At 37.7% G+C, this 23,167-nt stretch overlaps 1 protein-coding gene across 3 annotated transcripts in view; it reads right to left on the bottom strand.

The window, feature by feature from the left end:
• Positions 1-9,311: 9,311 nt before the first annotated feature.
• The window catches only part of CCDC170 (coiled-coil domain containing 170), a 32,104-nt gene continuing 18,248 nt past the window's right edge, over positions 9,312-23,167 (bottom strand). Inside the window, exons 6-11 of one of the 3 annotated variants that reach the window (XM_079331298.1) lie at positions 20,149-20,466; positions 17,218-17,418; positions 15,733-15,906; positions 14,747-14,989; positions 13,654-13,890; positions 9,312-11,117 (exon numbers count right to left, since the gene is read on the bottom strand). In XM_079331298.1, the coding sequence (XP_079187424.1) occupies positions 10,905-11,117; positions 13,654-13,890; positions 14,747-14,989; positions 15,733-15,906; positions 17,218-17,418; positions 20,149-20,466 (1,386 nt within the window). In that variant the 3' untranslated portion in view covers positions 9,312-10,904. The remainder of the gene's footprint in view (positions 11,118-13,653; positions 13,891-14,746; positions 14,990-15,732; positions 15,907-17,217; positions 17,419-20,148; positions 20,467-23,167) is intronic. The other 2 variants (XM_079331297.1, XM_079331296.1) reach the window with 2 other exon arrangements.

Below are 23,167 nucleotides of genomic sequence, written 5' to 3'. Positions count from 1 at the left end.
ATAACAGTCATATTCCTCTTTTCCACCCCTGCCAGTTTTATTTAGCCAGTTTAACTGTAGGGAAGAGTTGTTTGACTAAAGTAAAAGTAAACAACATTTTAAAGACTTAAAATAAATAGTTTTATTTAAACCAAGCTTGTGTTGTCAAGATACCAAAGAAGCCCCAATGAACAAGGAGTATAATTAGAAAAGTTGATAGTATTTTTTCCACCATAAAATTTCATTAAAGGATTTGTAATTGATGCAGAACAGATGCATCTATGAAAATAGTGTACTTTTCCTTCAAAACAACAAATGAACTTATGACTGCCCAGGTCACTTAGTTTGTGTACTGACAAGCTGGGTTTTCAGTAGTTGACCTTTATCAGATTGGCTCACTGACAGCAATTTGGTCGGTCATTCTGTTAAAGGCAAATGTGTATTTCTTGGCCCCAGAATAAAAATGTTAATTGATTAATAGAATATCAAGCCCTATTTCAGTTCTGTACTCTTTTGTTGGTGTGTTGTTGTTTGGCTCAAGTATCTTTTATCTTGCTATTTAGCTAAATCACTAGCAATAAAATGAAAGAATTTGAATCAATAACTGTGTTCAGAAAATTTGTACTAAAGCTATAAATAGACCGAGTCCCCAACAGGGACTAAAGCTTGCAGGGTACTCAAAGAAAATTTCTACTCCATTAATACCTGAACTGTTCTTATAAACAGCCACATTTGCTTAGCATAAGGAACAAGACTCTTTTTGATGCTTACCTTGATACCTAACGTAGTATAATATTCTTAACAGGTTAAATTCACCTGGCCTTAGCAGAGCAAATTCTGCTTCTATTGGGATTGGATGGGTTCATCTCTTCAGAATGTTGCTTTCCAGAGACTCCTGCACTGAGCAGGCAGCAGCTGCTGCCTGACGATGCTGGACTTGCTTCTTTGCATCTGACAGATCACCTAAATCAAATCACATCAGAAAAGGCAGCTACTTGATACATGTGAAATATGTTGATTCCTTAGTTCTGTGATAGTTACCAACTGATTGAATTAGTTTGCCAACCTTCTGAAGCCCTGACAGAGCATCCTTGTGAGTATTGACACAAGCCTGCTCAGCAACAGGCTCCAAGTCTCGATGCGTGACAGCAACAGCACTGGTAGCATTTTGCCTCCCAATTCTCTTGGCTATTCTGTGTTTACACAGTCAATATTTTCCCATCAGTCTTTCTCAATTTGCATTCTGTCACTGCCAATTTCTGCCTGCTTCAGAAATAAAAGCATTAGGCTGATTTTTACCTGTTAGGTGGGGCCTTTTAGTTGTAAATTGCCACAAATGTGTGCATCGTCTCTGAAAACGTAGCAAGTGAGAGTTCTCAGGCATTTTCCTACAAATCCAATTCCTGAATTATATTATACACTGGCATTCACCTTCCTTCATTATTTCTTATCTTTGTAATATGTTTCCCTGCTTCACCATAACATTACACATTAGCCTAGCCAGTAAAATACAACATCTGCAGTAAGTACTCATTTTAGTTTCCTGCTGGTATTTAGTAACAGATTAAAACATACAAGTACACATGTAATGTGTTAAAAAACTACTCTTGAAAAGTTATGGTATTTTTAATACCACCTAATTTGGACTATATAGGCTTCTGAGCAGAGGAAAGGACACTTAGAAGCAATTAAATAAGAAATTCCACAGCAGTCAAAGCATTTAAGTTTTTCATATAATACAATTTCCTTACATTTTAAATTGTCAGCCTTTTCTGTTACACTTTAAGAAGCTACAGTGGTACTTTGTTATGGATATGACTTTTAAAACAAATATAAATAAATACTCAACTATAGCTTCTAATTGCAAAGCTGAGGATAGAAACAGGATGGCAAAGTACTGCTATAGCTATTTATGTTGTTGAAAAATATTACCAACCTTGGACAGATCTGATACATAATTATGTATTTCTGGATGGAAAAAAAACCCCTGAAATCCATCTATTCCAGTCCCTTTCTTATGACAGGAGAGATCAGATTGACTCCAGACTTGTGCACATATGATTGTCCCACTGATAGTCCTGTCAAACCTTGATCACATGTACTGCCACGAGTTTGTCAGATTTTCCCACCCTTATTTACCTTATTTCAGCAAATAAGCCCCTCCTGTTCTGCCTGTGTGTTACTGACCTACCCCTGTGCTCTTTACCAATCTTTTTTGCAAGCTATTATCATTGCTCTACTACTAGAGAAACAGGAATTGATACTTACTGAATGAATTGCTTCCAATGAGGAGATGAAGCAATAGAAGGTACCACAATAGATAGAAAAAATGTCATTTGTTTCAAGCAGGCATTTTAGCAGGATATCAAGAATAATCTAACACCATGTAATTACATGTGAACTGCCTGTATCTGAGGCAATGGCAAATATTAACATGGCAAACATCACTTTGTTTTATTTGATGAATGCACTCCACAGACTCCTGACTGGGAGTTGCTACAAACTAGAAAATAAAGACTATCATGTGTCTGGATGTGTATAAGGAATATACATTATACCTATACCATATACATGGAGACTTCAGTAATTTGGGTGATTCTTCTACACCAGACGCTCTTTACTAGTTTGCAACCTGGCTCCATTCCCTCATGGCACATCTCTGTGCCACCATCATCCTGACCCCTCAGACCAATCATTCCCATCCCCCTCACAGCCCTTGGCTCCTGCTGGATGATACTTTGGGGCTTTTACAACTCTTCCTTTTTTTGTTTTAATAGACATATTTTGGTGTGAAAGAGGTATCCTCTTCTCTAAATTGAAGCTGAAAGTTTTGCAATTTTTTTAAAATCTGTTGTTTATCATGTGGAACTAAAACAAACCTGCCCATCTGGAAAATTATGGTGAGTTTCCAGGAGAGCCAAACCCAGATTTATTCAGTGGTAATTAGAAGATCTGGGATTCTAGTATTTTGATTACTCTTAATTCTAATTTCAAAGTCCCCTGGTGTAAGTTATAACAGGTTGCTCCAGAAAGGATCACTACACACAGGGGAGTTTTCTCTTTGCTTTTACTTCCTGTTTTTATTTCTAATTTCTCTAACCTACTAATGCCAAAAAGCACCCTATATTTATGATCATTTAGAAATATTTGTGGCAATGATATTCAGGTATTTGATGAGGGAGTATGAAAGCAATCTTAAAACCTCTAAATGCGATTCCTGCATGATTCCAACCCACTTTCTATATGGTGTATTAGACAGCCTGGAGTTTAAGTAATGGCATTCAAGCTGCAACTGAGCTGAAATGCTTTTTTCTTTAGCAAGTGTTAAATTGGAGGGTTCAGTGTACTACAGGATGACCCCCCACTTTGTCAGGAAATGCAGCTGAGAAATGAGCCCAGAAAAAAACAGGGGAAGTATCAGGTCCAGCTGCAACACAGATGTGCAGCTCGGCACCATGACAGAATGAGAGGATACACTGATCCTTCTGCCTTGCACTTTGTTGCATTTTTCAGCAAGTTACTTCATTGTGGGACTGCTGAGATGTCCCATCTCCTGCTGGCGTGAAATGCTGGGAACATTCTGTACAGTTGATTCCATTCTATGTTACCTTGCTTCTTCCCATTCTTCCTCAAATTCATCTGGAGATGCAAGTGCTGATTTCTCGTGCTGCTCCTGGGTCCCCCATTACTGCACCCAACAGACTCAACCTCAGCCTTTTGCCCTTGGCTTCTCCCCTGTCCTTCATCCTGGTCTTTGACTAGGAAGCTCTGAAATGCTCCTATCCTCACCATTACCTGCTGCTTGTTTCCCAATCATCAGGTCACCCAAGCACTTGTTCCCAAATCCCTACTCAGTTACTCACAGCACTCCCTTTCTTTTTTCATCTTACAGCTCACCTTTACTGTATTTATTACACTGGACTTCCTTTCTCTTCCCTTCCCTGTGAAAACTGCCATAACCAGCTCCTTCCTGAGTCTGTCCCTTTTCCTTGTGGCTTGGAGATGTATCCCTTCTTCCACTTCTGTTTACTTCAAATGAAAAAAGCACTGGGAGAATCAAGGTGTGTCAACCTTTGCTCTGGTCCAGAGCAAGCCAGGAACATTTGTTACAAAGAAACTTAGTTTTGATTCTGGCCTGAGTTGATCCAAATTGCCACATTTTTGTTTATAAATATGGAAAAATCATAGGTTTTCCAATAGTCTTGTTCTTAGGAAGGACTGAATCATTTTGGCTTGAATTTTCAAATAAATAAATTCTGCTATTTGGCAAGGAAGGCTTCCCTCCTCCTGTAAATAAAAGCAAAGCATCTCATTGCATTACAGGCAATGATACTACTGCTACAGATACATGTAAAACTGAACTCCCAAACCAGTCCAGCAAAGAATTTCTCAGGAAAACCACAGAGAGAACATTTTTTTGAGAAATACAACCTCTTCTTCAGCTAGACCAGGAAGTCACTATAAAGAACTATGAATTATTTGAACACACACTACTTAAGTATAAAAGAGTAGTTGTGGAAAACAGTTATCCTAATTGGGGGGATTTGGGATCTCTGTCACTTGCTGGTGCAGACATTGTCATTTGAAGAGCTTCATGAGAATGAAAGGAAGGCTTACCTATCTTGATTCAAAAACCAGCTGGGCAGCAGTCTTCAGGCGCTTAGCCAGCCTTTCCTCCTGTTCCACCTTCTTTTTTCCCCCTCTACATCACAGGCAGATTTCCAAGGGCAACTAGCTCCTCTTGTTTCTATCCTGAAGTTCACCCACAAGTCAGGAGAAGTTTATAAAGCCTTGCAGTTAAGATTTATCACCAGAGGATTAGTCTGTGCAGCTCTGAACCCATGACATTATTTTCTGTTTAGGTCATTAGTCTAAATCCCTGTCTGTTTACTGGTTGCTTTTTCAAATATTTATTCTTTTTGATTCCTACACTCTCCACGGCCTTCTCTCTCAAACTGTTGAAATGAATAGTTCCTAATAGTAAATGCAAAAAAAATGTCTTTAGGCATATTTTTAGCCACTAGAATCAATGCAATTTAGCTCCACGACTTTGTGAGATGTGTCTCAGACACCCTCTGTTCCCACCTCCTTCCACAAGCCCTCAGGCAGCTACAACACACAGTGAGATCCATCCTGATCCCTGTGTGTTAAATGAGCCACGCTGCTTCTCCACTCCTGCTGGACGCATCCCAGTTCTGTTGTTTGTCCTCTGTTCCACTGTTCCCAGTCCATGGTTTCAAAGGCAGACAGGACTATATAGTGGTGTCATATGTTGGAGTAATACCATAGAAGTATTATTCTAAATGTCTCTAATACCAAACAGTATCAAAAATGTTAAACATTGATATTACTATGATAATCTCAGCACCAGCCTAACACTTTTCTGCAACAGCCTGGTTTGGACTGATCTCTAAAGAAAGCTCTTAGGGACTTGACATAATCTGCAGGATTCCATCCATCTATGCTGATGGCCATAGTACTTCTGCTATAAAAACCATTGCACTCTGCTTCACAAGAATCTGCACCTGTCCTGGCTTGTCTCCTGCCATCACTTTACCCTGGTGTTATTTCTCCTTCTCGCAGCTCCTCCTCCCCTGCAGAACCCGCAGCACATATCTGTCCCCTTGTGGCCGTATGCCTGACACAGCCTTGCTACTTCCTAGGATCCTTTAGGCTGACCAAAGCCTTTCAGCTCTTCCTCCCACCCACACAAGCGTGGGCTGACTGTCCCTGCCCCAGCAGCTCCAGAAGACTACTTAAAAGGAGTAGGAGGCATCTAAAAGGCACTGCAGTCTGACAGGAGAGATTCAGCTGTGTCTTGATGTCTGCTGGGTGCAAAGATCCGACCACACCGTGCTGAGATAGAGTGCAGGAGGAGGCTGCCGTGTCTGAGGGATGGAAAGTGGCAGCACAGCAAAAATCTGGACAGATGTCTCCAGCAAGCCTACACAACCCAGCTGATGCTGGGGCCCCTTGCAAGGCACAGATGTGAAATCTTGCTGGGTGAAGAGCAGGGCTGACCACAGAGATTTTGCTGCAGGCAAGTGATCTGTGAAAACTCCAGGTGAAAAAGATATTTACTGTGAACGACAGCAATTCCAATGCAGCATGTAGAGACTAATAAAAGAAATGTCTTCGGATAAAGGTCTAAGAGTTGTTGCTAGTCATGTTGTTCTGCTAGTCCTTTGGGATGCTGTTGGTTTAATCACGAGTCTCTGACCTCCTCTAAGGAAAAGTAATCAGCCAGAGTGGCTGACCATACCAATTCATACTGTTCTTTTATAATTCGTACTGCATATTTTTACATCGTTATTGAAGTATGAAGGGTACACAGGGGAAATAGTTTTAAATACTTAGTGAAATACTAGAAATACTCTTACTGTTCCTTATTTCATGCCAGCTTAAGCCCAAGACATCAGTCAAAGCACAGTGTCCAGGCTGCAGACACTCCCTGTAGGGACCAGAGGTGCCTCTTTCAGATTTCCATCCCCATTGGCAAGGCTCCCCTGATCCCTGCCACAGCCCCCAGAGCTGCTGTGGCTGTGCTCTTCCTCTCAGTACAAAAACACAACAGGAGGGGAAAGGGCTGAGTCAGCTCTGCTGGCATGCTGCTGCCAGCCCTGGGGAAGGTCTTCCAGCATGCCATGGGTACCATCACATGTTAGTTTTGTAATCAGAGCTCCCAGTGTTTTGTGGGCAAGATTCTTTCTTTTTTTTTTTTTTTTCTTTTTTCCTGTTTTATTCTGTCTGATAAAATTGCATCCATTGGCCTATTTCAAAACAGTATTAATAGAAAATTGAATGTTTTGTTTAAACCAAGCACTCAACTTCCCCACCCAACACATTAACATTCCTTAAAAAATTAAAAAAAAGCCCAAATAATTTTATAAAATAATTTTCATTTATAACAAAAATTATAAAAGACACACATAACCTGTGGCTATGCTCCCAGTCTAGTGAGACTTCCTGCTCTCCAGGCCCATCCCCAGCATTACCAGAAGCCATCTGACAGTTGGTTTCTCTGCCTGGCACCTGTTTGGAGCCTGCTGGCTCATACTTTGCAATTTTCTTCGTGTTGTTTCTCCTACTTGTCCAAAGTGTAAGTAGTCACAAGGGAAAAAATGAAATAACATGTCTCAACTGTTTTCTTTGTTCCCCTATGAAAATAAATGTTCTTTGTTGTCTCAGGGCTCTTTAGCTGACTTTAAGACTGACAGAAAAGTAAATTATTTTGTTCAAACACATTGTTATGTTTTGTAGATATTTCTTTTCTGACTCAGTTATTCTTATGAGTACAATCTAATAAACTCATCCTTCTCCCAGAAAAAAAAATAAAGAAGTACTCCCATAGAGGATTCTTACTTGTTTTTGACAGAAAAAAAACCAAAACCAAAAAAAAAAAAAAAGACCAAAAAAAATAAAAACCCAAAAGCCCTGAAGTCTTCTATTCTTCCATTTGACAAGGATTATCTTTGAACATTCTTTACAGTTTCTATTCTGTCAAGCTAACATTTTTTTTATTTTCCACATAGTTAACTAATTTTGTTTTGTACGCTTCAGTGATATCAGAAATCTCTTTTCTCTAATTTCCTAGAGTTTCACTTCAGTTTGTTTCATTCCTCACCCTTTTTCTTTTAGATGGTCAAGAGAAAAAGTCAGAATCTGTAGTCTTACAAAACACTTCTATTTCACATGAAAAATGTGGGAGAATACATTACTTTTTCTCCCTAAATGCACCTGATTCCTCATCTGTTATTTTTTAAATTAAAATCTACTATGAACTTGGGTCATTCATATTTTTCCTCTCCTGCACCATCATAATGTGTAAAATAATCCAGTAACAGAACAGCTGTAGGAAATTGTGGGTGATGGACATCCACAGAAAATCTGAAAAAGCAAGCAAACTGCTTTATACAGTAATAATAAACTACAGAGTAACAGAAGTCAAAGAGTAATTTAATGTGATCTGTCTTGATGCATCTTAGTTCTTATTTAGCCAAGTACCTGATTACTTTTGCATTTATTTTCTGTGAGGAATTATGGTTCTACTACATTAATATTCTGATGTATTTGCTGTGTTGCAAATAGTGTATTATCAATAATATGAGGCAAAGAATTCAGTTCCATGTACTTTCATGCCCTTATAACACTGTAACACTCATTTTTCTATCTACTTTGTGATTTTATTATTACAGTGTTTGTAGCATGTAAATAATTTCACGTTAATATCTACAATTGCAACATTTGAATTTCTTGAGTTTTGCCTTAACACTTAGTATGGTTGAGCTGTTATTTGGAGAAAAAAAATGTAGTTCTGTAGCAGTACTGTGAGTTAACACATATTACTTCTTTACATTATTTTAGCATGCATTCTGCTGATAAATCAAGAATCCTTTATCACTATAAAAAAGTAATTAAGAACAGATAGCAAAACTCTTAATTGCACACCTTTTTAATACAGACAAACCTAGTAAAAAATAACCTGTGGGAAGAGGGGATCTGCTGACATAAATCATTCACACTTGCAACACCTGTCATATATTGAATGCATCTTGTTTTAAAAAGGAAGAATTTGAAATAAACTTTGAAAACATTCATAAGCCTCTTCTAATTTTTCTCCCAAAAGAAAGACTTACCTCAATGCTGTATGAAACAAAATTGACAGCTAGTTTTTTCAGGGTTTACTTAAATTGTAGAGGTTAAAAATCACCTGAACTTTGTTAGTTTTTTCAGGGATTACTTGAATTATATAGGTCAAAAATCACCTGACCCCTGTTCAAGTCAAATTACTTCTTGCTTGTTTGTTTGTTTGTTTGTTTGCTTTGGTAAATGGAGAAATATGTCAGTACTCTTCCAAAAATATAGCAAATACAGGGAGTATTACTTCAGAAAGTACAGATGTGCTGTGCTAAAAAAAAAAAAAAAAATTAGTTAAGACATTATAAAACTTTTAATCTTTCTTCTGGCTTAACATGCAAGACACTAATCAAGCATTGCTGTGAACTTCATGTGAAAGCTTGCCTCCTTTGAAATAATTTAGAGACCCATGCTGGTGGCTTCTGTGGGGCTGGGACTTCACTGCTGGTGCCAGGGCTGGTCACAGGGTGGCAGGAGACAGGGCCAATGCCAGGAGGCTTCAAGTCTCCTGGCAGACATCAAGAAATTATTTCACAATGCAACCTTACTTTATAATTGTCACTCTCAGAGACTATTTCTTAATGTTATGAATGTATTATCTGGGCTGAGTGTATCTAAATTTGTAATGCAATTTGCTTAATTTTCAAAATATGCTAAATCATGTTTTGTATGATATTTATTAATGTGGATGAAGAAAATGGGTTTTGTTCTTTAGTAATAAATAAAAAATAAGTGCCTATAAAACCAACAAAACACAAAGTGAAACTACTTGTATTATCTCACAGAGAATTAGAAAATTATTGCATCCTTTTCATCCCCTAAATCCCCAACCAACATATCATGCCTAAATTTCATGTTATCTAGCCTTGAACACTTCCAGGGATGGACCATCCACAACTTCTCTGTGTGACCTGTGCCTCATTACCCACACAAAAAAGATTTTTTTTTTCTAATATCTAATCTAAATCTGTTCTCTTTCAGTTTGAAGTTGTTCCCCCCAAAACAATTTCACATTATAAAACAAAAAATTAATTTTTTTTAATCCAATTAGCCACAGGAGCACAAGAATTTATGCAAGATTTATTTTTATCTTCTCAAATGACTGATTTTACAAAAGCTCAGGTGTTTATTTTTATATTTTACATGAAGTCATCATGAAGCAATTCTTCAGAAGCAATTGAAATAGAAATGTGTTTTGAGTCCCCAGCCAGATACCAAAATTACCACCCTTACATGTTTTCTTAAAATGGTGTGTTCAGTTTGACTGAGTGGGTCATCATTTGCTGAGATACTGTAAAAAACCCACAAATGGTCAGACATAATTAGGTAAGTCATCTTTACTGTTCTACACAACCATACAAATCATATAATGGGAAGAGAAAACTAAAACCACAGAATCAAATTTGAATGTGCTATTAAAACAGATTTATAATCCATAATTTTTTTTAAAAATCATGAATTTGAACAACACTCAGAAATAAGTTTTTATTACTAAGAGGTAGTTTTTTACACTTCATCATCACTACTCTGGAAAGAAACACTTTAGTAGTTCAACTATTTTCTGTAGTGAGCAAGAATTCTAAAATAATTTTTCATTAACTCAGAAGAATTGCCACTGTGGATTAATTACCCAAGGAATACAATTTGGAAGCAACATTTTTAAGACATCATGACCAAGACCAACACTCCGTTTTACCAAATGTATCTGTATGATGCCCATTACAGGAATCTGTGAGAAAGCCTTTGCTGCAAAAATGAAATTTTTTGTTTTGCCACACGTGCAGACAAAAGAAGTCAAGAGAAGAAAAAAAATCTCTCAAAATTAAGATAATCCTCTAACTTGCAGACAATTGTCTTGAAGCTAAAGCCCTCATGTGTAAAAATTCAGAGATGTCCCAGGGGGCAGGAAGAACAGAGCAGGTCAACTCCTACTTGATTTTATCCTTGTCACCTAGAGGTAAAACACAAGGAGTGCCACTGAAGCAGACATTCAATAACTTCTCAAAAATGTGAAGTGACCTTGGGTGACCCATGACTTTAATATTGGCATCTGCACTGAAAGTTGAGGGAGTTGTTGATGTGCTGCCTATCACTTCCATAACTGAAGTATTAAGCTGCCCAGGGATTTTCTGTTTGCCATCTCCAGGTTGCTGACTTTACCCATCCCAATCAGTCTCTCTGTTGAAGTTCTAAAAATCAGCCCTAGTTGTTGTCTCTAGAGTAGGGAGCAGAAAATAGAGATCTGTTTTCTGCAGAAGTCCAGCAGCTAAGGAAGCAAACAGAAGATTTTACTTTGTTCCATCTCCGTTCAGTGAAGAGGCTGGATGATTCTTTGCTGCTCCTCTGGGAGTCACATTTTGGAGGCAGACACAGGGGAAGAAGAGGTGCTGATGGGAGTGAATCAGCCCCTGAAGGCGTGTAATGATTTCATAGTCAGGGAGAGCCAGGCTGGCAGTGTCGAGGCCCAGCATCCGCGAGACCACCTCTCGGAAATCTGCCAGCTGGAGAGCAAACAGAGGGAATCAACCAAATAGGAACCAAAGGAGTCAGGGAAACATGCAGGCATACATGCAAACACATGGCATTATCAATGCTAAATACAGGCATATCAGCTGCTGCTCAATACAGAGAGCAGAAGAGGACAGAAACAGCCCTTTGAGGAATACATCAAATGACAAAACAAACAGCTGAGATGTCAAATGTCTCAAACACAAAACAGTTTTCAAGTGTTTCTTTGTATCTTTCACAGGCATATCTTCCCTGCTCACTCAACTCCAAAAACTGAGGAAAACACACTTTTATTGATCCAGCTGACCACAAACTATACAAACTGGAAACTCTGGTGGGCACATCCCAGAGCACAGGCTAAGGTGCTCATTTTTGGCCACTATCTGCCACCTCTCCCCTCTACCCTGCACTTTCTAGAGAAAAAAGAAAGGAGGAAGTTAGAAGAAAGGTGGAAGATTTTTGCACATCCTGCAGTCTGACTTTGATTTGAATCAGGATACAGCCCAAATTCAAGATGCAGCTTAAGAAAATGCTTGTTTTTCTTCTGTGAAAATGTCACAGGAATAGTATTTGGTAAAGTAATTAAAGACACCAGCTTTGTCTCTGTAATTCCACATGGACAGACATCCACAAGTAGCTGTCATCACTGCTGATTTACTCTTCTCAACTCACAATATGTACTACTATCAGTCAAACTTCAAGGCCTCTTGAGCAAACCATAAATTACACAGCCAAAATGGCAAATGCCTTAATACCCCTTATCATCAACACATAAAATAGGAAAATGTTACTATTTGAGGAAATATGCTTTTCTAGCTCTCTATTTGAATGCCAAGATCCCCATTCCCAAGCATGAAAGAGACTCAAAATGCCACAAAATCATCAAAACCATCAAGAAACTGGAATCATGTTCTAATGTGGAAGCATCCTCACTCCACCAGTCATGCCAAGGGCTAAGGATAAGGAGGAGATTGACAGCCCTGATATGTCTCCAGCCCCAAGAACACTGTGCAGAATTATAAAGCAGTTAAGTCCATGAGAAAAGAGGTTTGCAACCTTCCTGGAAACAAGGTCTCAGTTTCCAAGACTTTGTCAAAGGCAGTTTGTTTCAAACCCTGAGGAGCTGCCATCAATTCAGAAACACAAATATGGAAATCAATACAGAACAGAGCTGGGGTCTGGAGTCCTCAGCACCAGACAGACATGGACCTGTTAGAACAGCTCCCAGGGAGAGCTACAGAGATGATCAGAGGGCTGAAGAACTTCTGTGGAGTCAGGCTGAGAGAGCTGGGGCTGTTCAGCCTGGAGAAGTGGGTATAATTCTCCATGCACTGCTCCAGGGAGACCTTATAGCACCTTCCAGTACTTAAAGGGGGTTTGCAAAAAAAAAAAAAAAAAAAAAAAAAAAAAAAGGGAAAGCAACTCTTCACACAGGCATATAATGATAGGAAATGGGAGGAGGATTTTGAACTAAAAGAGGAGAGATTTAGATTAGATATTAGGAAGAAATTGTTTACTGGGAGGGTGGTGAGACACTTAAACAGGTTTGCCCAGGGAGCTTGTGCTGTCCCATCCCTGGAAGTGTTCAAGGCCTGGTTGAATGGGATTTCAAACAACCAGGGTCTTATCCCAAGAGAAAGAAAACAAAAAGAAAAGTCCAAAGAACATCACAACAATATTGAAGTGGTTTGAAACCCCTTGGATTCAGAGATTGTAAAAAAATCATGTGTGTTCATGCTTTTAGCAAAATAATTAATGTATTACTCCATGGAATAATTTCCTGCATGTAATTAATATCTTCTCTGTGCTGGATGTTTTTTTTCCTCATGAGATGTATAAAGAAATTAAATCTTTCTGCCTAATTTCTAACCTTTGTTATAAAACAAAACAGCACTAAAGATTTCCAGGGGAAAAAAGATTTTCAGGTTGTTAGTCTTCACTCCATGTAATAAAAAATTATTTTTCTAAACTAATCTTCTGAAATTGCATTCTTAAATTTCATCCAGAATCATTGTTAAGGTCAACATATACCATAAGATTTTTAGCTGAGAAATCTAATAAAGTTCTATGCAGCTGAAATAAATTTAAAATTACAAATTTTTTACTTTAAAGAAACATCCATTTGCTTTCAACAATTGTACCATCTATAACATTGCTAAAAAACACAATATGGAAACAAAAGGAAGCAGATGAGAAGTTGGTAAGTTTTGTACCTAAGATATTTGGAAAAAAGATATCTTAAGAGAGATACCAGGATTTTACAGTATTTTGATACTTCTCTAAAAAGTGATGTAATCTTTTGTGATGAGCAAAGAAAATAATGCCTGTATTTAGCTTTCTCTTGCAAAGCTTAACTTACAGAATAGGTTTGCAATCACAACTGTCACTGTGGCTCACAAGTGCTAGCTAAAATTTCCTTGTTTGACAATGTTTGGAGCAGTTTTAAGGACTGTTGGATGGCTGCTCCACTGTATCCTTTTCCTACTCTCTAAGGGACATCTAGCACTTGTCAAATACCTATACACCTACCTGTCTCTCTCTTTTTGCTAGTTCTGCAAGGGTTGTTTTAAGCACCTTCATCTCACTGGTAACTGCTTCTAACATATTTTTGTTTTTTTCTTTATCTTCAGTAGCTTTACGCTCCTTTAGAAGAAGTTCTGATTTGGCAGATCTAAGTTGTTTCTCAACTTTTTCTTTCATTCTTTCCAATTTGCCTTGAGACTTACTGAGTTCCTCTATTGTTCTGTTCTGTTCCAAAGTTTTGATCTGCAATAAGATGAGGAAGTGTTAAATTTGTCATACTTTTTTCTCTAACTTGAGCAAATAATAAAAGCATCAGGAGTGATCATGAACAAGTACTTTAGTGTGGTTTCTTTTGGGTTCTTTTCACATGTGAACAGAAAAGTTTTTAAAGAAGACTGGCCTATTTCAACACAATAATGTTTTTCCTTCAAGGACAGTTAATTCTCTACAGGTTTTGTGAAAAGAGGTATCTGGACAGGAAAGGAAATCTCCAGCAAGGGCTCACTTTCTTCCAGCCCCCTGGAAAAATAGTAGGAAAAGGAGTTGCCAAATCTTTTGCTAATAAAAATGGTTCAGTGGGAACACATGCAGAGTTGTCTGTTTCACTCCATCAGCCACAAGACACAAAGTCACATTAAATCAGTCTTCCTTTCTCTTAGTGATGGCAAGTTATCAATGGCCACAAACCACTCATATTCACCTAAGTAAAAGAAAGTAATGCATTACTACTGCAATGTAATGAAACATAGAAACAATTAAAATTTAGAATCTTGCCTGTTATATTCCCCCCATACCTATCAGAATAGACCTTCTATGAGCAATGCATGGGAAAATACATGACATTCATACAAATGGGAGAGAAAGGGATGCATACATTATATTTTTCCTATACTAGCCTGAAAATTTACATTCTGCTTTGCAGATGCTGCTTAGCATATCAAGACAAATTGTAAAATACCCAAAACGTTGTAATATTATATTTGCTTTTGCCACCAAGATTTGAGCAGTTCACCATGAGTACTATTTTAAATGAAGTCCAGCTTTATCCAAATGGAATAGAAAAATGGATAGAAGTATAAATGCAATCTTTTTAACTCACCTTAAGTTCACTGGTTTCAGACAGCTTGGCTTTGAGATCAGTATTTGTTTCCCTTGCCAGATCAAGCTGCTTCTGTAGCCTGTCTATCATCTTATGTAACTTTTTGACAGCAAGATTGGCCTCATCCCTTTCCACAGCTAAGGCAGCCCTTACTTGCTTCTCTTCTTCCAGCTGGGTTATTTTTTGCCGCAGAAGGTTCATGTGCAGCTCTTTACTTTCAAGTTTTTCTTTCTGAGCCTTCAACTTGATTTCCAAACACAAGGACATTTTAAAAAATAAATGTGAAAAACTGTGCTATTACATAATTGCAAATTTAATCCTGATGTTGCATCTATAACCTGAAAACTTTCTCTTGAAAACTTTGAGAAGTATCAACACATATACCCTAACTTGATACTCCTTATATTACCAATTCATTGTGCTTCTCTATTGTTTTAAACCTTAAACAGACCCAATAATCAGCTCTAGACCAGTCTGGCAAGCCTAAACCCAAAAGATTTCCCTGTGTCATAACAGGATGAGAGGGTTGTTTGACCAAATTTGAACAGACTTGTTCCTGTAGGAACAACTGAATGAAGGAACAGATCTTGCTGGAAAGGTTGCAATTCCTGGTGAAGTACAACCAACACCCTATTAGTTTCTAGAGAAGTTTGTGTAATGTGCCTCCCTCCTTGGCAGATCCCTTCAGATTTAAATATTAATGGCAGTTGTTTGCAGAACTATAAATGTGTATTTAAACATAGACAAATGTACAGATATAAATATCCATAACTTCATCATTCTTTCTTAAGAAGCTGTGAAAAGCAGTATCGTGTTCAACCAACTGGTGGGTTTAGTTATTTCAATATGCAATCCTTTTGCACAGTTTGCAAACACTATTTTCTTTTGATGTCATGGACTACTTTGATATTCTTTGCACAAATACAGTCTGCTGCCTCTAGCAAGCCACTGCAGAACACAGCCATATGTTTGTCTTTTTTGCATACCTTCCTTCTGAGGCTGTATGCCACAGTCTTGTTCTCAACCACGGCATCACCTTCCAGTTTCACCAACTGATCTGCCCGGGCCAGAATCGCATCCAGAGTCATATCAAATCCAACTTCTGCTGCTACACTATCCAGCTTCATCTTCTCATTAAGTTGTTCCAGAAACTTCAGATACTAAGATGTGGAAAAGTGGGCAGAAGAATAATAAAACTTCAGTAAATGTCATGAAGTACAATATAAAAGCAATCCCCCCTATAGTGGCAGCCAACAATATGTAGACAAGTACACTACAAGAAATAATATGTTGAAAGGGTGTAATTGGGCACACTCCTGACACAACTGCAAATTCTCTATATGTCCTTTTTTTAGCCAACACTTACTCTATCCATAAATCCCTAGATCTACTGTATTTATCTTAGCAAAAAACCCTGGGGTTTGCTTCTCTGCAGCAATAGGTATGTCCCTGTTTCTGACTCCAGCTCCTGTCTTGAGCTCTGTTGTTTTACACAGCCATGCACTGACAGGGAGAAATCAGAATGGACAGCTGTTTCCTAACTAACACTGCAGGTGATGGGATTGCCCCATACTGTGAGCTCTCAAACAGATGGAACTGGTACCAAAAGAAGAAAGCACTGGAGTTATTTATTGACAGGGAAAAAAAATCGCAAAAAAAGATCTCTAAATTGCATCAAAATCTAGAGAATAATTTAAGAATCTGGAGCCACATGTTATTCACAGAGGAAGTAGAGCAGAAGAAACAGCTCATTTTTCTGGTTTCCTCCCAATGTGATGGATGCTTCATTCAAAAAAGTTATTTTATCATAGTCTAAGGCAAAACAAATAGCACAAAATAGTTGATTGCTCTAAGCATTAATCCTGGCCTGGCAACATGCTACAACTTTGATTTTCCTAGCTGTAGTGTTTGGCTTTCCAGGTACTATGTCATTTTTCAAATTCTTTGGTACATGGATGAGTTATAAGCTAACAGTGCTCATTCATACAATTAGACAAAATTGTATGTTCCTAGTAGCCATGATTGTTTAATAATATACAAAAATCAAAGACTACGAGATCTTGAGAAATTTCAGACCAGATGATCTAGAGAAAGACATAGAGATGAGAGAAATTTTGAGATCAGAGAATAATTGAAGGACTTCTGACAGGGTATTGACAGGGACTTCTTTTAAGCTGGTTTTGTGGCATAATTTGATTTTGGGGAGTTTTTTGCTTGGTGTTTTTTTGGGGGGGTTTGGGTGGCTTTTTATTTGTTTTGTTTCACAGTAATGGACGTGGAACTCAAAAGCTTGGCTACATCTTCCAACTGCAATTGTTGGTCAAAGAAAAGTTATTAAATTATTGCTCCCTACATAATGTCTGACTTTGCTAATTCACATTACTTGCAGTGCTCCAGGAGACCAAAGCAATACGAGTTGTGCCTCTGCCTTTAGTGACTTCTATTCAAAAGTAAATAATGTGTGCAACTACTTTTTGTTTCTCAATCTTCAAACCATCTTGCATCAGGTCTCCAGTTAATAATTCCTCTTCCAAGTGCTTCAGTTGATCATGGAAATTCTCAGAACATTTTTCAGCTTTCCTGCTCCTCTCCAGGGCTTCATGGTACAATCTGGTCTGATTTGCCAAAGCCTTAGTCAATTTAGCTAATTGTGTTTCAAGCTGAGATACCATCTAGGGAGCAAGCAAACCAACAAAGCATATGGGATTAGGTGGGAAATGCTAGAAAGATATGAAACATAAATCAAAATCTACTAAAAATAGGGCAAAATATCTATCTTTAAAATATATGCATTTTAAAAGTCAAAAAGAAAAATCTGTAACCACCAGCAAAAAATTGCAGAAGTGGAGACACCCAAAAGTGAACAGCAGACATTATAAATAAGATGAGTCAAATTATTAAAAGATACTGTTATATATTAAAAAATCAATACAAAGTAATTCAGATACAAAATTTCCAAAGATGTGGGCATAGCAGCAATACCTAGCAGTCAGCTATCATTCCTTAAAATAAGGCAAAGAAATCACTATTATATTGAGGAGTTGATTAGAAAAATCATATAAGTTATTTAGAAAATGCATGCAGCATGTAGGGGAGAATGTAGATATGGATAATTAAGTCTCAGAGACGTTCCCAATTGGCAACTGTTAAGCAGTGTTTAAAAGGCTGTGCTTAAAAAATAAATAGTAGTAATAATTACCGTAATCTAACCAGAGCCCAAGGATAAAAGGATAAAATCTCAAAACAAGTGACTAGAACAATTTAAAAAAAATGTTCTAATTCTTCACTGTTAACTTTACCACACCAGCATATAATATAATGGATTTTAAACTGTAAACTATTTATAAATTAAATGCTTGAAAGTATCTGGTTATACTGCTGCCAAATACTGAAAGGAACTCCTATACACAAAGTTGCTTGCTTCCCTCTGTCTACTCCTTGCTGTCATGCAATTATTTGTTTACATAATTCATTATATTGCATTTGTAACTCAGTGTTCAGACACTCATCTCCAAGCAGCCTCTTCATTTTAAGCATCTTGTTGGTTCTGGTTAATAAAATGAACAGTAAGTGCATGGTGCTCTCATCAATTTTAATGGCACTGAAAGGTTTCCAACCCAAACTGCAATTAAATACAGTTTGCCCCCAACTTGCCTAAAAACACTGAGAAATTACTGCTGCTCATACAGTAGATAACACTAAACAATAATAAATCTGCAAGAACCCACAAACATATTTTATGCTTTTTTGCATCTCACATCACGCAGTAGGACCAAGAATTGGAGTAGCTTGTTCCCCCAGAGATGTGCTGCTGCCAGAGAACCTAGAGCCCCTTTATCAGGCTGCAGAGTGGCTGCAAGGTGGTTTTAGAGGTTTCAAAGAGCCATAAACATGAGGAAGTGAAGGACTATACCACAGAAGCAGACCAGAAGCTGTCATTTAATCATCCTGGGGCATCCTGGTGTAACTTCCATCCTTATCTTAGGGACAACCCACAAGATAGGTATTTCCTAAAACAAGGTTGCACCCTTATTACCCACCCATGCCTGACCCATCATCTTACAAAGGCTGCATTTTTGATCCTGCAATTCTGACCTCCAAAACTTCTCATTCTTATGACTCATGCAGCTTGATCAGTCAGCCTGCAAAATAAAAGGCCCCTTCCTGCTTTTTGTTTTAATGTGGCTACTGGATAATTTTAAACTACAACCCTTGTACATATGACACAAAGTAGGGTGGGACTGTGGATCTGCAGGAGGGTAGGAAGGCTCTGCAGAGGGGTCTGGGCAGGCTGGTCCAGTGGGCTTCATGCCAATGTATGAAGTTCAGCAAGGCAAACTGCCAGGTCCAAGTGCCAGGTCCTGCCCTTGGGTCACAACATTGCTACAGGCTGGGCAGAGTGGCTGGGAAACTGAGGTGAAAACAGATGTGGAGGTGAGCCAACAGTGTGCCCAGGTATGCAGGAAGGCCAATGGCATAGGGTTTTGGTTTTTTTTTTAAATACTTCACCAAAATGCACAGGATATCCTCAAGAACTATTTCCAGGCTTGGACATAATACAAAACCAATTGCTGTCATTAAAAGCTATCACATCAGCAGGAGATGCTAGAAAATCTGGCAAGAATATTAAAGCTGGTTTTCAGTGGTTCACTGAAAGCAACTTTTGATTTAGTTTGTAACTTTTAGTTATATAAATGGTCCTCACTGATAAAATTAATAAATTGTAAGTGAGCAAGTGAGAAACTTCAGTGTAGTGTCAGGATACTGACAATGATCATGCTGCATTTTGATTCACCTTCCTCCTGAGCTGTCTTTTCTTTATCTGTACATTCAAACATACTTTTGCAAACAGTACCAGCCCAAATGCCTCAAGCCAGAGTCTTTATTTTACCTTCTTTGGATGCCAAATAATGTTTAGCTGTAAATGTGAAAACACATCTTTATTTTTAGGTGCAAGTTTTGAGGATTGGAGGGAAAGAAGTTGCCTGTGGCAACTCATCAATTATATCTGCTTTGAGAAAGAAGTCAGTTCTTGAAGTCACCATTGTAGCAGCAAATCCATACTTGTTCACAGGTTTCACTAAATCATAGCAATCAAACAGCCACCTTTGAGGTCTGCTGGCACAGAAACCAAATTTCAATGTTGTAACTGAAAGAACACTCCAGGTCTTTTTTCTTAACAGCATCTATTCTTAATTTAATTTTTGAACTTTTTCTGCTTAGTAAAACATTGATGCTTTCCCCCTATTACCTTAGATAAACAGATAACAAAATTAAAGTTTTCTGTAATTCCAAAACCTAAGCAGAAAAAATCAACACTCTACCAGATGAATAAAATGAAATGGAACCCAAAGAGAATAATAAATGCACACATTGGGCAAGTGCAGTAGTTGCTGACTTACTTTTTCTTTATTCTCCTCCTTGCAATTTATTTCTTGGATCCTCTCCAAAATGGCCTTCTCAGAAGGTTTAACCACTGCAGATCCACAGCTGAGCAGAGCAGCAATTTCTTCTTTAAAAGCCTCTGAAGAGTTCTGGGCAGTCCTGGCCTCTTCTCTGCTATTCTTCAAGCTTGCATCTAACTCCCTGGAAGATTTCTTCAGATTGTGCAGTTCCTGCTTTGAGGTGTCCAAAGCTTTCTGGTTAACAGTCAGTTTCTCTTGGAGGTTTCTAATCTCCATCTCTAAACTCTGTCTCTTTATTAGAGCACTGTCAAGATCCTAAAGTGCATGAAAAATTAAACAAGATTTTTAAAATCAGTTATAAACCCTCTCCACCCCACACAAATTAAGGAATAACTCAGGAGCAGGTACTGCAGGCGGAGAAACCCATATTCCTCATATTTGCTAAAGATCTCATAGGGGAACTGCCACTGAAATTGATGAAAACCTGAAGTCTGTGTAATCACACTAAGGACTAACCTCTTATATTAGTTTGCAAAAAAGGAGTATATAAATAAAATTTTCAGGTGAATGAAACAGATTTTTTTATTGTAACACTGTTGAAATCTTGCTTTTCCATTCAGATAATATGAGCTGAAAAAGATGTATTACAAATAAAGCCAAAGTACTACAATTGAAAGGGGAAAGGACAGGATAGAATAGGATAGAATAGATTATTTCAGTTGGAAGGGACCTGCTAGTGATGATGAACTCCAACTGCCAGACAATTCAGAGCTGTCCAAAACAACAGTCACAATCTCCCTGAATATAGTGACAAGAGGTGATCTCTGAGCTCAGTTTAGCTGACTGCAACAAAAATTCCTGAGATTATTAATTTACAGAATTGAGAAGTGAGGGACTAGACAAAACAAGGCTTGGTTGGGAAAGAATACAATACAGCAAATACATACATATCTATCTATCTCAAGTTGTATATAAATATTGACCTAACAGGTCAGATCAGACAGAAAGAATTGTGCATCCTGACCCATGACCACAAAATAAATGATGACAGAAAAAAAAAAAAAAAGAAAACTAACCATCTAAACATAAAGAAATAAAGTATTGTGAGTCTCTCCCCACAAAACCAACATTAAGAGTCCTTACACATACTTATACAAGAAAAATACTTGTAGCAAGACCAATCAAAAGTACAGCAAAGACTGAGTCTTCATTTCTCAGGGCATTTTCTGTTTGGTAAGAACAAATGGGAAAGAATATTACGCCACACATGACACAAAAGGAAAGAATAATACCTATGACACAAAATTACTACAGGGGATGGAATATTTACAGAGAGGGATTGGATTCTTCTGGAAGTCTCAGTGGTAAGTAGATGCTCAGTAAGTGGACTGATATGAGTTAAGATTGTGCACAGTGGAATTAAAGAACTGTTCCTGGAGCAGTTATGAATGTGGTGATGACTCAAGGGTCTCTCAGGGTCTGTGTGTGCTTGCTGTGGAGCACAGTATGTCATTTGTATTAATGGAATACCTGCCAATCAAGCAGTTAAATGTGGGAGTACTTCTGTATGCTGGAGGTGACCAAAAGAAAGGAATTTGCAGGGCACATTTAGAAAATAAAATATAAAAATATTATACTAAAAATACTAAAAATTTTTACTAGCTGTGTAAAGGCAAACATGCAAAAATATAAATAAAAACAACTCCTGTCATTTAGGAAATTATTTGTTATTACACCTTTCTGAGGTAATTTTAGAATTGTTTTAGAGTCAAATGTTGTTTGCATGATTCCTTGCCAAATTCTCCTTTTTTATTCTAGAATGCTCCTATTAATAGAAACTAGAAAATTCCCACCTGTGCGCAGAACTATATTATGGTAATTACAGCAAAGAATAGAGTAATTTATTTCAATTACAGTTTTCAGCAGTGCCTATTTTTCCTTTCAGCGAGGCAGTGCTAAAATGGTTCACCAGTACCAGGGAGCTTACCTAATCACCATCTTATTAAATTGTGAACATCTGAAAACAAACATTGCTTATTCAAAAGATCAAGGTATAAAATAAGGAACTGCAAGCCATCAAAGAGTGGCTGGGAAGTGGGCTGGCAGAACAGGAGCTGAGGGTGCTGGTGACAGCAGCTGAACATGAGCCAGCTGTGCCCAGGTGGCCAAGAAGGCCAATGGCATCCTGGCCTGGGTCAGCAATGGTGTGGCAGCAGGAGCAGGGCAGGGATTGTCCCCTGTACTGGGCACGTATTTTCCAGATGAATTCTTATAGCAGCTGCACTTCCAGTTATTGCTGTTATACCATAAGGTTGTAAAATAGTTTGCTCTTATCTCCTGTCTTCTCTAACAACTCAATCTGGAAATATCTTTGATGCCTGCTGAAACCTGTTTCTAATAAGCATTTTCTTAATGACATTTTATAAACAAAAACAAAAACAAAAAAAAAAAAAAATCCAAGTTCTGAGAAACTAATTCCTGCATTTATCTGTTGGAACAAGAAAAACCTAAAATCATTTGGCTGTCTTTCCTACAATCTGAGCATTTGGGTATATTCAAAATGTAGCCATGTTTCTCAAGTTCAATAAAATTCCTAAAATAATGTTTTCATATTTTAATTAACTCTTTTCATACAATTGATTTATTTTAATAAATTTATATTGATTATAAACTACTTAGATCTATTTTGTTCCTTAACATAATAATATAAGCCAATATTGAATACTAAAGAGTATTTTCTTGGTTAATTTTGCACCAGTAGTATATGCAGATATATTTGTATTAATTAAATTTGCTTGTTTACACTTCAAGAATGTTCTTTAAATATTTTGTACATTGCACATCTGTGCAAAACAGATGCTTAAAATAACACTCCAGAGAGAAATCACAAATATTTCCAGGTTGAATCATCAGCAAATATGTGAAACAGAACAAGACAGTTTACTAGTTCTTGTGGTTCATCTGTGGCAATGCTGTATTTAAATTTATTTGAAAGAATATACGCATCCTCTTCTAT

The sequence above is a fragment of the Erithacus rubecula genome (assembly GCF_903797595.1).
Source record: "Erithacus rubecula genome assembly, chromosome: 2".
Classification (NCBI taxonomy): domain Eukaryota; kingdom Metazoa; phylum Chordata; class Aves; order Passeriformes; family Muscicapidae; genus Erithacus; species Erithacus rubecula.
Note: the sequence above shows the minus strand (reverse complement) of the source record. Positions and strands in the feature narration are given on the sequence as shown.